This window comes from Heterodontus francisci, chromosome 17, assembly GCF_036365525.1.
Source record: "Heterodontus francisci isolate sHetFra1 chromosome 17, sHetFra1.hap1, whole genome shotgun sequence".
Taxonomy (NCBI): domain Eukaryota; kingdom Metazoa; phylum Chordata; class Chondrichthyes; order Heterodontiformes; family Heterodontidae; genus Heterodontus; species Heterodontus francisci.
In genome coordinates, this window is record NC_090387.1 from 43,919,138 (window position 1) to 43,936,895 (window position 17,758).

Consider the following 17,758-nt stretch of genomic DNA (forward strand, 5'->3'; position numbering starts at 1 on the left):
CTGGTCTATAATTCCCAGGGTTATCCCTATTCCCTTTCTTGAACAAGGGAACAACATTTGCCACCCTCCAATCATCCGGTACTACTCCAGTGGACAGTGAGGACGCAAAGATCATCGCCAAAGGCGCAGCAATCTCTTCCCTCGCTTCCCGTAATATCCTTGGGTATATCCCGTCTGGCCCCGGGGACCTATCTGTCCTCATATCATTCAAAACTTCCAGCACATCCTCCCTCTTAACCTCAACCTGTTTGAGCATATCAGCCTGTTCCATGCTGTCCTCACAAACGACCAGGTCCCTCTCACTTAACTGCACATGCGTGGACTCCAGAGGTTGCTGTCAGTTTCAGAGGAGTAATGATGGCAAGCGCCAATAGTTTAGTCATCATTACTATAGCAAATCCAGGCTAATGAGATTTAAATTATTTAGGTGCAAAAAAGTGCAAAGTATACCAATTTAGTAGTGGGACAGCCTGCTCCGAGTCTGCGCAGGTTTTGGTTCTGCAGATAAATTTGTGGGACTTAGGCACCCAGGAAGATGACGTTGGTTCTAATGACATCCTATGTGACTAACAATCGCTCCTCATCCTTCTTCACCTGTCTGCAGCCTTTGACACACTTGACCACACCGTCCTCCTCCAACGCCTCTCCGCCATCATCCAGTTGGGTGGGACAGCTCTCACTGGTTCCATTCTTATCTATATAATTGTAGCTAAAGTATCACTTGCAATGGTAGGTGGCAATGAAAAACATTGAAAAAACACAGCCAAAAGATCTCATTGTGTAACTTTCCAAACTTGTGTTGATTATCACAAAAGCAGCGAACATTTTATAAACTGTGTTTGCCTAGATTTTCATTTATTGTTGAAAGTTAGATCCTATGGTTATTTGCAATTTTAGACTGACTCACATAGAAGTGTGTTGTTTGTTCCCAATTTTCCTGCGCCAATCTCAGGGGTAGATATGGATGGGTATAGATAGCACATGTGGTGTATTTTAACATTTGAGTGGCCTACTGGCAGAGGGTACCACAGCCTCCTGCCCATGGCATGAGCACAGGGATGAAGCCATTTAGAGGCCGGGGCCTCCTTTAAATAGAACTGTCAAGCTGCCTGCCCCAAATGGGCACCATGATGCAACTCATGATTTAGGCCAGTGCAATATTGGTTCCCTGCAGGTCACTTGCAAGCTGAGTCCTAGGAGGGAGATTCACAATTGCGGGGGAGTCTGGGGTGGTAGTTGCCTGTAGTATTATTGAGTGACCTCGCAAAAATATTTGGAAACATATATTTTTTGGGCTCAGCGCACAGTCCATTCTATTGTCTCTCAAAATGGCACCTGAGAAAAGTTGGTTGCTTTGGCTTTCTTTTCTAAAATAATTCATAAAATAAAAAAAAGGTCAAACAAATAATTGACACAAGCAAGGCTTCAATTATTTTTATTAATCAACTATTTTTACACAACATACTACAAGGATATTCTAACAATGGTTCAGTGAAATAACTTCATAGATAATATACATCACATAAGAGCACAATAATTTAGAAACTGTTGAGTCGATTATCGCAAAAATATCAAAATGCTTAGGTTCCAAAACTGAATATGACTATCATCTTCCTAATTTATTCAATGATATTTCTTAATGTTTTTAGTAACAACAATTTTGAAACTTTTTAAATCACCATTATGTTTTACACCTGACATCCCACCCACAGAAATACACATGCCTTCAAAATTGACCCCGGCTATAAAATCTAGAATATCTCAAGGAAGCTCTTTGCTTTTTATATGATCACAACAATTTTGATCATCACTGAATCTTGCATGACTTTCCATCATCAAAATAACTTTCTTCTAAAATGGGACAAGCTGGGAGGGGGGTGCAAAAAATCCAAGATGACTTTCAATGACAGGTGGATCATTTAATTTATGGGGCTGGATTTGGTTGTCCCACCACCAGGAGTGTCAGTGAGTGCGGAACATGGCAGTCCCCCACCCCCGCCACAGGACCCGCGCCGCCGCAATTACGCGGCAGTCAGTCACTTTACATATTGGCCATCAAGCACCCCCCGCCCCCAATCATATGGCGGGGGTGGCCTCAGCGATGCTGTTCACAGTGTCACCTGTTGAAGGAGCAGGTGCTGGTGCCATTTGTGAAAGGCTGCCAGCCCTGCAAACACTACACCGTAACGTAGAGTTCACCTCTTCCACCCCCCTCCCCACACCCCCAACCCCGATACTCATCAGAGTGCAGAGTTCATCCCTTCCCCACCTCGGTGGCGCCAGCTTTCCCTAGACGGGAAAGTGAAGTTACGTGAGTGCTGCAGGTCATGCTGAAGATCGGGAACTGAAGGCAAGATCACTGCAGTTTACATTTTACTTCATGCAAAGATGTAATGTACATATGCTAACTCGGGTCCCATCACAAAGCGACAGAGAGGCCGCCACGGAGCCTCCCTGTCACCGGGAAGATCGGGCCCGGCAATGCCGGCATCGGTTTCCGTGATGGCCACTGCCACTCCGATTGTCTGGCCCCCCCACCCCATCATGGAACCCGACGGTTAAAGGAATATTGCTGTAAGAGTGAGCCAGAAGTCACTATTATAATAATTTCAAAGAAAATTCTCAAGTTGAACTGTGCTCTAGCACTCTTCGTGCAGCAGTCATTAGCTTGGAACAAAACATAATCAAAAATCCTCACCTTCAAGGTTCATTCAGTTTTCTGTAAACAAGAGCAACAGATTGTGTTGTCACCACAAACCTGCTGATACGTAGCCACTGTACATTCTATTTTACTTATTTTGTTGTTCTTCTTTTTTTTCTTTTCTTTTTCTTTTGGGCCTCCTTATCTCGAGAGACAATGGATACGCGCCTGGAGGTGGTCAGTGGTTTGTGAAGCAGCGCCTGGAGTGGCTATAAAGGCCAATTCTGGAGTGACAGGCTCTTCCACAGGTGCTGCAGAGAAATTTGTTTGTTGGGGCTGTTGCACAGTTGGCTCTCCCCTTGCGCCTCTGTCTTTTTTCCTGCCAACTACTAAGTCTCTTCGACTCGCCACAATTTAGCCCTGTCTTTATGGCTGCCCGCCAGCTCTGGCGTTGTATTATTCTTTAAAAGGTACATATCTTCATTCTAGTTTTATAATTGGGATTAATAGCGAGATGGGTACAATTTCTATGTCTTTTGAGCAGTGGTCAAAAATGCTGATCCTTCCAGCATTATAATGCTAATTGATAATTATTAGATATAAAACAGAGAACCTTGGGACATGAAAACAATTGCATGATGACCTAACCAAACAACTATTATGTTTTGAAGTTGATCTGAAAACGTAATGTGCACTTTTTAACATTTTCATACCTTTCTTGTTAGGTATCATTAATGATGCAATTAGACATGTGCCATGTGAACTTGGTGTGATGCATTGCTAAGCCCCGAACAGCTTTGCCTGAATTAACTGACGTCATTCAGTGGAGCACAGTAGCATCTTCCTATAGTTTTAAGTATTTCCTTAAATCTATCTAAACCTTTCAGTTTCATTCAACATTGTATGTTATATACATTTTGTTCACCGTGAATTGATATTTGACTGGATCCAGTGATAGGGAATATCTCATTGTATATTAAAATATTGAAAATAAAGCCAGTTTTTGACAAAAAACCATATAAAATATAAAGTGCCACTTATATCATGTATCATGCACACACCACTTAGAGGAATGTGTAAAATGAATTACATCTATGATTTATACATTTTTCTAAATTACATTTGCAAAGCTTTCAAAATGAAGTTTGCTACTCTGTCCAACAAACAGTGATAATTATGATGTTGGCCCATTAATGTGCTGGATCAACTCCATACTTTCTAGTTTTCAGCAATGAGCTCTACAACTCCCCCCGATCTCAAAATCAATAGTCACCCAGACTAATTTTAAGAATATATTTTACCATAGAAAGTGTTTTGCCTCCATTGTTACACCAACTCTGGGTGATCTTGCCAACTTAGGGCCAATTTATTTTCCAATGTGGGCAACTCTGCCCTACCAATAATTTACACTAAGAATTAAACTGGAAAAAATTGACAAGAGCCTTACATTAGGCTCTTAGTATTGCAAGAGAAGTGATTTTCATCCAATCAATCTGGGCTGCATTCAAACTGAGAAGTAATAGCTCAATAAATTAATCTGAGGAACCAACCAATAATTTACATTTAGTGTTCCCAGCTATGCAATTGGAAATTGGGCATAAGTTGCCCACAATTTCCATCCATAATGGATGGAAAATTATGGGCAGTGCATGGCCAGTTTTCTGATATGTGTTTCTGGGGAACAAAGAAAGCTCTGTCCCAAGAAAGTTAAAGAAAATAATTTACTGCATATTATGAAAATGGTGTAAACATTATGCAGACTAATGCTAAAGCATTTTTATGCAGTTTAGCAATTCAAGCAGTTAAGATTTTTTTTTAGGAATTTTTCAATATGTTTTGCACATAAATGCAAAGGGCAATAAACTTTGGGATTCCTTAATTTCTCTAATTCTACCCAATTTCTACTCTAAAAATGACAGAAATTATTTATTCACAATGTATAAATAAAAGGCTTTGAATAAAGATTGTAGATTGGCATCAAAGAATGTACCACCTTGCACAGTGGATTTACAGACTTGTCGTTGAATGCTCACAATTCTCACAAAGTACCTGCTAATGCCTTACTGCATGGCATTCATTAATAAATTAATTCAACTCATTTACATTTTTGTGCATTTGTCTTACTCCTCCTTTATTAACATGGACACTATCCAGTTCTATTTTCTTGGAAATTCGCCTTGAAAATAAATACCTTATCTGGCTGTACTTTGAAAAGATAAGCGTAGCTTAGAAGAAGGGATGTCATTGAACATTCAACAATGTCCATATTTAGATTGTTTTAAGGCTGATTTAGAATTTGAATTGAAATATCAAAAGCAGCAGCGAAATGAGAAATCCAAGATCTCAATATTTGAAGTACTGTTGATGTCAGCAAAGGTCTCAATATTTGAAGTTAAGCTTTATTAGTATTTTCTAAAAGAAAGTTACTGTTTATCCATTGTAAGACTCAATGGCAAATAATTCATCTCGGGTGGGAACACAAAATGCGCAATAGTCAATCGGCATTGGAAAGGAAATTGGGCAGAAAGCAAAAAGGCTTACGATTTGTTACTACACAGTTTGCCCGACCATCCAAGACATATTTGTACCTCTTGGGTTGCTCCACAATGTATGCATCTCAATTTATTTCATTTACGGTGTCAGGCAAACCCCACCTGCCAAGACTGAGGCACACATTATTTCGCCACATGAACATTAAAACTTTAAAAATTGCAATCTCTAACTGGAAGGGCATTTGCATAGTACCAGACAATGTGGAAACAAAGGGAGCCAATCCCTATTCCTCCAACACACAGAAGTGGTCAGACCAGTTTTGGTCACATGACTGACTGGCTGTTACAAAGTTTTTGAACTCCCAAACAAAGGAATTGCCAGGAGAAAACGCCATGTGCTCATGGACTGAGAACATCTCCTCTCCTGCCTGCCTGCTTCATCTCTTCCCATGGAACTGAATCTTGTGAAAACACATGATACTAAAAGAGAGAAAGATTTCCTACGTGAACAAGGTTAAGACATTGACCGGGCCCCAACGAAACGTATGACCATATCTTCAATCAAGGATTACAGCAAGCTCAAGAAACAGTAACAAGATATTGCCTCAAACTGTTCTACTTATATTTTCTTCTGTTCTTTTCTATTCCTATCTGCATGTTTATATCACATGTGCATGCTGGCATGAGCGCATTGTATATCCGTAGGCATGAACCGTATTAGAGTATTAGTTTAAGGTTTAATAAATTTCCTCTTTCTGCTTTAAATCAAAGAAAGCCAGCTTGTGCTCATTTCTCTGTCTGATAATTGGAAACTGTGAACAAGGATTCACACAAAGGGGAGCTCAAAACACAGTGGGTTTAAAAATTAAACCCTGTTACAATAAGACCAGGTACAGATAGCAAAAGACCCCTAGACATTGCTCACTTGGTCATAACAAACGTCATGTTAAACCACACATAGAGACAGATAATGCTAGAAATACTCAACTGGCCAGGCAGCATCTGTGGAGTAAAAAACAGAACAATCTGATGGCAGGTCATTAACCTGAAACATTAACTGTTTATCTGTTAACTGAGAATTTCCAGCATTTTCTGTTTTTATTTCAGATTTCCAGCATCTGCAGTGTTTCACTTTTGTATTAGTGTTAAACCACACAATGGTTAACTTTTTTTGCATAAATTATATTGATCGTTTAATATAGGGAAACATTTTTTGTAGATACAGTGGACCTCATTTTCAAAGGTGTTGTGCACATACACGGACAAAAAAAGCATACTGGATCCTATTCTCAGTGAATTTCTTGCAGTGACTAGTTATTTGTTGCATTACCAACTTGACCAGTAAACTATCGAGCTCGCTCCAGAATGTCTGTAAAATTCAATCTCCATCCCAATCACTATAGCTGGCTGAGGATAAAGACGTTAGTATAGAGATTAAGGGGTGATTTGATAGACATGTTTACATTTATGATAGCATGTGACCAATAGATAGAAACAGACTATTTTCACTGACAGGATCTAAAGAAGGGGGTATAAAGATTAAATTTAAGAAATTTCAGCCTGAGAAATGAACTACTCAAATTAGGGATTGGAACAGGGGCTAAGGCAACATTTAGGAATAGGTTAGATAAGTGGTTAAAGGACCCACAGATAAAGGGATATGGGAACAGAGTGGGCATACAGGATTAGGACTACAGCTCTTGCTGAGGATAAATGCCAACATGGACTGGATGGTCCAATGACCTATTTCCATACTGTAATTTACATGTAACTCAATGGACAAAGTTCAATGGGGCCATCACTTGCATAGTGGCTGCTAACAGTTTATAGTGAACAAGAAGTAGATTATAAATCATTGCATGAAGTCCTTAAACTTTCTGGCTGTTTTAGAACCTTAGATTCTAAAACAATTTTTCAATGTCCTTTTCCCTCAATCCCAAATTCTGATCATCCACATTTCTTACCTTTGCCCTATATTCACTATCATCACCAATCTGTTTCTCTCCTCAAGCACTGTTTCCCTCTCCTTCAAACCATCATCACCTTGCTCAAAAAATAGGTACATCCTTTCATTTTCACCAACTACAGCCCTTCATTCTTCATTTCCTTTTTGAAATCCAGGAATATATTTCTGACTCAGAACTGTGCTTCCATCTCTCTCATGCTTCCCCATTTGAGATCCTACAATTCAACTTCTGTATCACCCACAGCCCTGATATTGCATCATCAAGACCATAAAGAGCCGTGTAACTGTGACTACAACACATTATTTCCCAAATCCTCCTCAATCTCTCCACTGCCTCTGAAAGCCTTGGCTAATTCATCCTCCTCTGCAGACACCTCTGTGACATTGCTATAACCTAGTTCTAAATCTACTTGTCAGAATAAACATATTAAGACCTGCAGCTTCCCCCAGGGCAAAGGTTGGGACCAGGATTTCCATTTGCCAGCCTGGCTCTAAGGCATTTTCCTGGGTTGGGGTCAGTTCTGAATGCAGGGCAGGCTCTCAGTGGGATCTCCACTCTACAGAGGCAGCCTGCCCCTGCAATGAGGGAAAATTCTGTTGTGCTGCAGTAGGGCATTTGCTGAAGCACCTTAAAGGAGTGTAGCAACTGTTAAATGGGTTACTCTTTCAGCCACTACATTCTGGTACTTCTTCCCCAAATGAAATCCATCCTCCATCATCTCACTCCCTGTTTTCAGATGCTCTTTTCTTCAACTGGGGTTTACCTGATACAGCTTTTACCACTTCCTCTTTTCCTTGCTGTTCAGTCTCTTATTGCTTCGCACCACCGTGTAAAACATTTGGTAGCATTTTTCTGTTCACTGGAAGTACCACCGAAATGTACTGCTACAGTTATTATTATCCATCCTATGTACATTTTCTGCCTAATCGACTTACTGGTTTGGAGATCCCATTTGTGCTTTTTATAAAATGTCATGAGCATAAACTGTGAAATTTTCCATGTTCCCCTTCACGTTCTACTCTCACCTATTTATTTAAGGAAAGGACATTTTATCAGTTCAGGATCATTCTAAGCTCTCCTGGTGGGACAGAATTTATCTTTATCCATTTTTGTTACTGGTTAATGAATTACTATTTCTGACATAACTGGTCAGTCAGGTGCTGCCTTTGGTACAACTGGTTGATTGGCAGCTTGTGGTAAATGGAGGGGCTCCAATTGCATTATGGATACTGTACATCCTGTTGTGATTCTTGAGGTTCCTGATGGGATCTGTACCTTACTGTTGAATCAGAAAGGCATTAGAAGCTATTGGTAAACAGTACACTTAGCCAGTGGTTACTTTGGCTAGTTATACTTAATGGTGATTGATTCATATTGTAACCTGATACCCCATTATGGTCCCATTTTCACAATTTGCATTTACAATTTGCTTCTCCTAATGCATTAGGCACTTTTCCTTGGCAATTTCAATTCTTTGGCTTATTTAAAGAGATTGACTTCAAGTCCCTCATCCCTGCAACCTTTTAATTTGTAAATTGCATTGGTATTGCAGTACCCCATTCACCTTGCCCGGTATATTCTTCTCAGATTACATTTTGGTCACTAGGATTTGTGATCAGAATCGACATTTCCTTGTCCTTGCATCAGCTTTAGTCAGATGAATAGTTAATGGCATATTTCTACCTTCAGAGGTATGTTGCATCATTTCTTTTAGCATTCCAGCATGCACCCATCCACTGCGTTTTAAATTATCACATTTTTGGCATAAATACCATTTTTGTGATATATCACCAATTTAATTCATGGCTCACCAATCTGCAATGTAATTGAAACAGCATTAACAAGCCTTTGAAAATCGGGCCCAGTTATCTTTATGTTTCCTACTTATCCAAGCAGAATTATTCTTTGCTCGCGAACCAGGTTTAATTCCAAATCATCAACTATTGACAATTCAATGGCAAGATAACATGGCCATCAAAAAATTAAAACAGATTCAAAGAATCCTGGTACTGAAGTCAGCTCGATATAACGTCACGAACATTTAGCCAGTTGAATTCATCATGTAGATTCCCCAGTGTCATTGCAGCATAGCCCAAATTACATCCTTCACAGATCCTTGAATCTGTATAGTCAAAATGAATGCTCTCTTATTTATGTTCCAGTATACGCAATTTAATTTAGATTTGTAGAAAAGGCATCTTTCAGTCAAAGTGTCGGACTTCAGCATTGAGCTGCTTTATAAAAAACGCACTTATTGCTGACATCACCTGCTGCTTCAGGATATCATTTCCCATCACTAATGCTATCAGTTGGGCTGCATCAGACCAGTCCAAATGCCGGACAATATTGTGCACATCATTAGAAAGTGTCAGCTGTTGATTTGGTGGCAATTCCATAATAATCTGAGGTAATGGTTTAAACTGTCCACTAGTCATCCAGGCACCCAGCAACCCACCAAATGCACCACCTAGGGAGAATAAAAACAAAAAAAAAAGACATTTGAAGATTGTTTATTTTCTACTTTTTAAAATGCTTTGTTCCTCTTTTCCTGAAGATTCATATTCAGCTACATTCCTCTGAGTTCCAATAGCCCTCCGGTCCCTTGACCAAAGAACTACTGTTCAGATGGGAGCCAGAATAGTGAGTGTCAGCAGGTGATTTAATCATGAAGGATATCACAGCCAGGTCTGATCGCATCCTCACATAGCATCCATACATGAGCACTTTCCAACATAATTCAAAGAATCATACAGCACAGAAGGTGGCCATTCAGCCCATTGTGCCTGTACCAGCTCATTAAAAGAACTATCAAATTAGTCCCACTCCCCTGCTCTTTTCCCATAGCCCTGAAATAACAATATTTTCCTCTCCCTTGCTTGGAATGCAGAGGGCAATTGAAGTATCCTAAACTACCCAGCTAAAATCAGCCAATTCAGCACTGACCAGGAATCAAACTCTTCATGGTCTATATGCCTCAAACTCCTCCTAAATGGTTGATTTACCGACAAAACCACAAGGGGAGCTTATTCACTATCGACTCTATATTTATTTCACAATGATCAGAAGCTGAGTGTATTTAAATACTGCAGCAAATTTATATTAGGGTAATGCCTCAAGTAACTGCATAACACAGAACTCTTTTCAGCCACATCAATTTTTCACTCACAATAAACATTTTTGTCAGTCAATTCTTTTTGCACTGTGTCGGGGAAGTACATATTGCCTCTCTGTCGTACCACATAAAGTGATTTTGAGTGTACCATACTCTAGCACTCCTGGATATGGAATCCAAATGTAGGCTTGTTAAATATGCAAATGATACTAAAGTAAAGTCTGCAATGGGGAACAATAATTGAAGTTTTGCAGAAGGACTTAGATCTGTTACGCAATTGGACAGACAAATAGAAAATGAAATATAAGACTGTCAAATCTGAAATATAGCATTTTGGAACAAAGAACAAGCAACAAAGACACATATACAACAAAGTGAACTGAATTAGCACAGGGAGATTTTGAAAGGGATCTGGGACTGACATTAGACTCAGGGCTTTCAATGTTAGGAAATATTGGGATATGTAACCAGAATGGGAGAATATATATTGACAGAGGTTATGATGAGATTTAATAATCCATCGGTCAGAACACATTTGTAATAATGTGTGCATTTCTGGTTAGCACACTTTAAGAGGGCTGTGTATGCATTAGAAAAAATGCAGAGATAAGCAACAAGAATGACCCAAAGCATAAAGGGATTAGTTGGAGGGGAAATGGTGGTGTAGTGGTAATGTCACTGAGCTAGTCATCCAGAGGTCCAGCCTAATGTCGTGGGGACATAGGTTCAAATCCCACCATGGCAGCTGGTGAAATTTAAATTCAATTTATTAATAAATTCAATTAATAAAAATCTGGAATTGAAAGCTAATATTAGTAATGGTGCCATGAAACTATCATCGATTGTTGTAAAAACCCATCTGGTTCATTAATGTCCTTTAGAGAGGGAAATCTGCTGTCCTTACCTGGTCTGGCCTACATATGACTCCAGACCCAGAGCAATGTGGTTGACTCTTAACTGCCCTCTGAAATGGCCTAGCAAGCCACTCAGTTGTCAAGGGCAATTAGGAATGGGCAACAAAGACTGGCCTTTCCAGCGACAACCATATCCCATGAAAGAATATTAAAAAAAGGAAAAATGAGTAAAAATAATTAAGAGAATTGTTGCATATGCACGATTAACAATGGTTAAGGTCCATACAGTGCATGCTCCAACCAGTTCCATTCTAAAATGAGGTGCAAGGACCCCGATTTACATACTAAACTGGGCATACCACCTGAAACACTTCAGCTGCCCAGCAGTTAATCCCTGTAAAAATGGGGCAGCTGGAGTGTCCACTGATCCCATCTTGAGGCCAATACAACTCTGCTACTTTCAATTTATTTTTAAATATTTCTTCTAGGGATGCTGGCAAAGCCAAATTTTTTTGCCCAATTCTAATTGCTGTGAGGGCATTAAAAATAACAAGGCAGCGTGGGAAGGCTGGGCACGGCTGTAGAGTTTATTTCCCTCAAGGATATTAGTTTACCAGTTGGGTTTTTATAACACTCCAGCAGCTTTCATTGTTATTTTATCTGGTTACCAGATTTACTGAATTAAACTTCTCTATTTGCCATTATGGACTGCTAATACAGTATCACAACCACTTGGCTATCATAACTAGTTAAAACCAGCTCTAATATTTCTCCAGTTTTCCCACACAAATTGGTGTCATTTTCAACTTCTTTTGCAATATACTTGTCCAGGTTTTGGTCATTAATAAATATTATGAATATCAGAGTTTCACCACTGATCCTTAAAGCATGTGTTTCGCAAGCACCTTTTTTTCATTTGTTCACAAACCCTTTTTGAAGAAGGTAATAGTTGGTAAGTTACTGTCAATGATGTTATCACACAATTGCTCAATGTGTTCAAATCAAATGCTTCTCCACACTATTTAAGGTCAGGCATTAACCCATTAGTTTCATGGGTTGCTGTTTCTGTTAGGATAATTTAATACAGTATGATCAGCACCTGTTTAATTTCATTATTCATTGTCATTCTCAAACTACTTTCTCTTAAGGTCAATAACAAAAATTTACCAACTGCTATTCCTGGAGGACCACCGACCATGCCTCCGGCAAATGCTATTGCACCAGCCAAAAGTGCCCCCTTCGCAGAACTTTTTACTGCAATTTGCAGCTTCTCCACCTCTGAAATATGGCATACCAAGCGCATCACGTCATCAATGTGTACAGGCATCTTGGTGAACTATAGGATTCAGAAATCACATGTCACAGTATGCCAACTATAACAATATATCTATAAACAGACTCTCATTGGAAAGGCAATTATGTATTATTTGACCTCCAATTTGATTGCTACTGCAATTAGCAAAGACTATGAGAAAAGTACTCTTTCGCAGACTATTCAGTAGAATTAGGCCTTACAGCTACAAAGCTGTTATTGTCAGTAATTGTCTAACTGTTCTTGTACACCTGTGTCAGGGAACATTTTGTCCGATGTGGTTATCTCATGGGATCATAGCATGGGAGCCATGGATTGACTGTTTCTGCCTATTTGGAATGTGCAGGAGTTACTAGAAAGCTATTTGGCTTGGGAAAACACTGAAATCTATTAACTGTACAAAATATTACTTAGGTCACAGCTGGATACTGCGTGCAGTTCTGGTCACTGCACTATGGGAAAGATGTGATTGCACCAGAGAGAATCCAGAGGATATTTACAAGGATGTTGCCTGGACTGGAGAATTTTAGTCAGGAGGAAAGATTGGACAGGCTAGGGTTGTTTTCTTTGGAACAGAGGAGGCTGAAGGGAGACTTAATTGAAATGTATAAAATTATGAGGGATCTAGATAGAGAGGATAGGAAGGCCCTATTCCATTTGGCTGAAGGGTCCATAACCAGGGGGCATAAATTTAGGGTAAGAGGTAGGAAGTTTAGAAGGGATTCAAGGGGATCTTTTTTTCACCCAGAGTGTGATGGGACTCACTGCCTGAAAGGATGATAGAGGCAGGGACCCTCATAACATTTACTTGGATATGCACTTGGAAGTGCCATAACCTTCAAGGCTGCAGACCAAGAGCTAGAAAGTGGGATTAGGCTGGATGGTAACATGTCAGCCAGTGCAGACACAATGGGCCTAATGGCCTCTTTCCATGTTGTATATTTCTATGATTTCTATGACATATAAACACAAAAAGCAGACTCGAGTTGCTATAATATAACTGGCTTAATGTATACTGTTATGACCGAGGTGGGAGAAGTGCACTGTTTATTCAAGTCCCACTTCTCCACAGGTCACAACATATATTTTAAATTTCCCCACTTACTAATACAGTCAATCGTATACTCTATTTTTCCCAGAATAGAACACACTAACCAGGTTTCTTTAATGAACAACAAAATTATCAGTTTATTATAGAATAAGTGTTAACTAGTAATGAAGTAAAGCATAAACACACAGATCGTAAATTTTAAAGCCCCCTTTTTTAGCTTAGCCCCTCATACTCACACACATAGACATATACATACTGGAAAAATAAAAGGGATTTTTTAAAATTCAGAGCTCTGTTACAGACAAAAAGCACTTGGGCTGATCACTTCCTCAATTTTGAAGAAAACAGCAGATGAGATATGCTGTTCCAAAACTGGCATACGGTCTAGCCTCCGAGTACACTAGGCAGGTCACTAAGATCTTTTAGAACAGTTCTTTTCAGGTGGCACTGAGACTATTTTAGCAGGCTTTCTTCAAAGACAGAAGATGAGATGAATTGACACAGTGGCCTTCTCAGATTCTTTTAGAGATGCTGGAAAGTGAACTGGGTTGTGGTCTTCTCTTCTTCCTTCACGTCTTCTTCAGGTTAACTTTATCAGGCGCTCACTCCAGAAGGTAACCAAAAGCTTGTGAGTTTTCTGCCCTCTCAGGTGCACACTGCTGCTGCCGGGCTTGTCTAATCAAGGGGCGCTACTGACTTCTCTGCCTACATTATTCTCCTGTTACCGGGATTGCTATTCTATTTTTAACTTGAGTCATGTGACAACCAGTAAACGTTGTTACCAAAATAGTTCTTTCAGTGCCCTCTTGAAAAAAAAAAACTGGTCCAACATTTATTCAAACTGGAAAACTTCATCAACTTTGCTTCCAATTTCCACCCTTCTCTCACCTTTACATGGTCCACCTCCAACACTTCCTTTCTTTTCCTCAACTTCTCTGTCTCCATCTCTAGGGATAGATTGTCCAGTAATATTCATCAGAAGCCCACTGACTCCCACAGCTACCTGGACTACACTTCCTCACATCTTGCTTCCAATAAGGAATCCATTCCATTCTCCCAATTTCTCTATCTCCAACGCATCTGTTCTGATGATGCAGCATTCCACAACAGTGCTTCTGATATGTCTTCCTTTTTCCTCAACCAAGGATTTCCACCCCCCCGCCCCCCCCCCACTGTGGTTGACAGGGCCCTAAATCATGTCTGACCCATTTCCCACACCTCTACCCTCACCCTCTGTCCTATCACACACTTTCCCTTTAGTTCTCTTCCAACCACCACCCACCCACATCCCCATTTTACTTGCTTAAAACCTATTACATTTCTAACCTTTGCCAGTTTTGATGAAAGGTCACAGACCTGAAATGTTAACTCTCCTTCTCTTTCCACAGATGCTGCCAGACCTGCTGAGTTTTTCCAGCAATTTCTGTTTTTATTTCAGATTTCCAACATCTGCAGTATTTTGCTTTTATTACAACATTTATTCAGTTTGACTATGAATTACTTTGAAAAATATTTTTAAAAACAGAAGCACCTTCATAACAATACATAGATGTAAAGTATAGAATATTACAACATTCTCAGTGAGACTAAATACGTTCACCTATTACCACAAGCCCATTCGAAATCAATTAGCTTGAAATGTTGTTGATATTGGCATGTTATTTTATCTTATTTTACTACGCTGTTAGGTATAACCTTTGTATTTTAACTCTACTTCTTGTATTAGTATATTTTATGATTGTCATAAACATATATACTTTATATAAATGCTCCCTCTAAATTACTCACATACAAAGATTTCCTTATCTATTACTGCCATTTCAATTTCTCTTACAGGTATATTTTCCTAAACGTGGTCACCAAGATTAGGGCTGCTACTGATCAGAGCTCTGTAGTTTAAATCATAAAACTCTATGGCCCTGAAAGTCAGTGATATTTCCAGGATGCCAAAGGTACTATAGTTCCAGCATTGGTGGCAAGAATTTGGAATGCAAGTCATTTACTCCAGAGATACACCCATTCTAAAACACCAAACTTCAGGGAATCTGGCAACAATGTAAAATTATATAGCCCATCATGCTGTTGTCATGGCATCATACCAAAATTGATAAAGCTCCAACTTTCCGAAAGAAGGCAACTATGACCTGGTGAATACAGGAATAGACAACATTCCAGCTTAGGTTATATGATAGTCACTGCCTCAAAGAAGCTGATGACATAAAAGATATGGTTGTGAGGCTTGCAGCAGTATGTGAGAGGAAGGGTCAGCTATTAATGTTAGATAAGATTACTGATTAATAGACTGTTGGTAGGTGAGTGATGAGGGTGTGGTGCATTGAGCAGTGTGTGAGGCTAATGGTGCAGTTGCTGGGATATGGCATTTAAAGATGAATTCATCGACTTTGGCCACATGTGTGAGGTTATTGAACATTTTGTGGCACTGCATCCAGGTCCTTAGGGCTTGAATCCTCGTACTGACCGCTAGGGATATCTGGTTGCATTATCTTTTGAGCTTTTGTCTGGAGGGCCTCCAGGCCATCTAAGGACACAACACTTCTCTCTTCCTTCGCCCCTCCTCCACCAAGTTCTCCAGTGCAATGTCCGAGAATCCCCATATTGTGTTATTCGGTCTTTTCACAGACAGAGTGACCAGTACAATGACTTCCACCACGTGTTCCATCCACCTCCCCTTTAAGAGATTCAGGCTGGCTTTAAGCAGTGCAGGTTGGCTTTAACTTGTGCTAGCCTCTTAGGATTTCAGGCCCCAGCTGAGGCGTGCAGCCATGCAACAGCCAGGTTAGTGCTGGTTGCACAGTATAATAATGAATGAGCAGGCAGCATAAAGTTGGCATGGCTGGCATCAGATTGAAGTGCCACAGGTTAATCATGCATCATGAGACCCATGCCCATTGTGGGGGCTGTCCAATTTAGCCCCCAAAAGGTTTACCCAACATTGCTTTCATTCAAGACAATAGCGCTTTAAACAGAAAGCATGTAAACCGTATTCATTCCAGGCCACTAGTAATAGACCGACATTGACTCCCAATTCAGATCCCCTATTGTTACCTACGACGTTATAACGCGCCTTCAAATTCATTGCTTGCGACTCAGCTCGCATTCTGAGTGTAAATGCTACACCTTCTTTTGTTATTGTTCCCCATGTAATGTGTAAACCTCCACAGCCTGAATGCTGTTTTCCCGATAGACAAGTGAACATAACAAGCCCTCATCCCGGAAGCACATACACAAACAAAACCAGACGATCGCGACAGTTCTGCCCACTAGTAATCGCTGTGCACAGGATACCTGTTTTAGGATCGTTCACGGTTATTTTGTCCCTTACTCGGTTAAAGGAATCTCCACGCCGGCTCCGGATTTTCGATATTGTAATGTGGGAGCGGTCGGCAGCAAAGTGACTATCGCGTGGTTTCTGTGGAACCTCCCCAGTGACTGTGAAACTGACAAACATCATGTGCAGTCACCAATGTGCTGCAAACTCTCAAGCTCAACAACAGCAAATTACATTCATGTAGCACCTTTATAAAACGTTATCAAAAAATCACAAAATTGTTACAACACGGAAGGAGGCGATTCAGAAATAAAAACAAGAAATGCTGGAACTACTAGTAATAGACCGGTCTGGCAGCATCTGTGGAAAGAGAAGCAGAGTTAACGTTTGAGTTCAGTGACCCTTCTTCAGAACTGACAAATATTAAAAATGTCACAGGTTATAAGCAAGTGAGGTGGGGGTGGGGCAAGAGATAACAAAGGAGAAGGTGCAGATTGGACAAGGCCACATCGCTGACCAAAAGGTCATGGAGCAAATATGTTAATGGTGTGTTGAAAGACAAAGCATTAGTACAGAAAAGGTGTTAACGGACTGAATATTGAACAGCAGCAAGTGCAAACATGAAAGAAAAACAGTGGGTAAGCAAACTGAACAAGCTAAGATGAAATGAAATAAACATGAAAAAAAGTAGTAAAAAATGTAAAATAGAAAAAAGAAAAAACTAAAAATGAAAGTAAAATGGGGGGCTGTTATGCTCTGAAATTATTGAACTCAATGTTCAGTCCGGCAGGCTGTAGTGTGCCTAATCGGTAAATGAGATGCTGTTCCTCGAGTTTGCGTTGATGTTCACTGGAACACTGCAGCAATCCCAGGACAGAGATGTGAGCATGAGAGCAGGGGGGAGTGTTGAAATGGCAAGCAACCGGAAGCTCAGGGTCCTGCTTGCGGACTGAGCGGAGGTGTTCCGCAAAGCAGTCACCCAGTCTGCGCTTGGTCTCCCCAATATAGAGGAGACCACATTGTGAGCAGCGAATACAGTA

At 40.2% G+C, this 17,758-nt stretch overlaps 1 protein-coding gene across 1 annotated transcript; it reads right to left on the reverse strand.

The window, feature by feature from the left end:
* Positions 1–3,001: 3,001 nt before the first annotated feature.
* On the reverse strand, positions 3,002–16,862 carry LOC137378885 (protein C19orf12 homolog). The gene is made up of 3 exons (XM_068049352.1): positions 16,736–16,862; positions 12,234–12,402; positions 3,002–9,567 (listed from the first exon to the last, which is right to left on the reverse strand). Exons 2-3 carry the CDS (start codon positions 12,391–12,393, stop codon positions 9,302–9,304), a joined length of 426 nt encoding a protein of 141 aa, XP_067905453.1. The 5' UTR covers positions 12,394–12,402; positions 16,736–16,862; the 3' UTR covers positions 3,002–9,301.
* Positions 16,863–17,758: the final 896 nt, after the last annotated feature.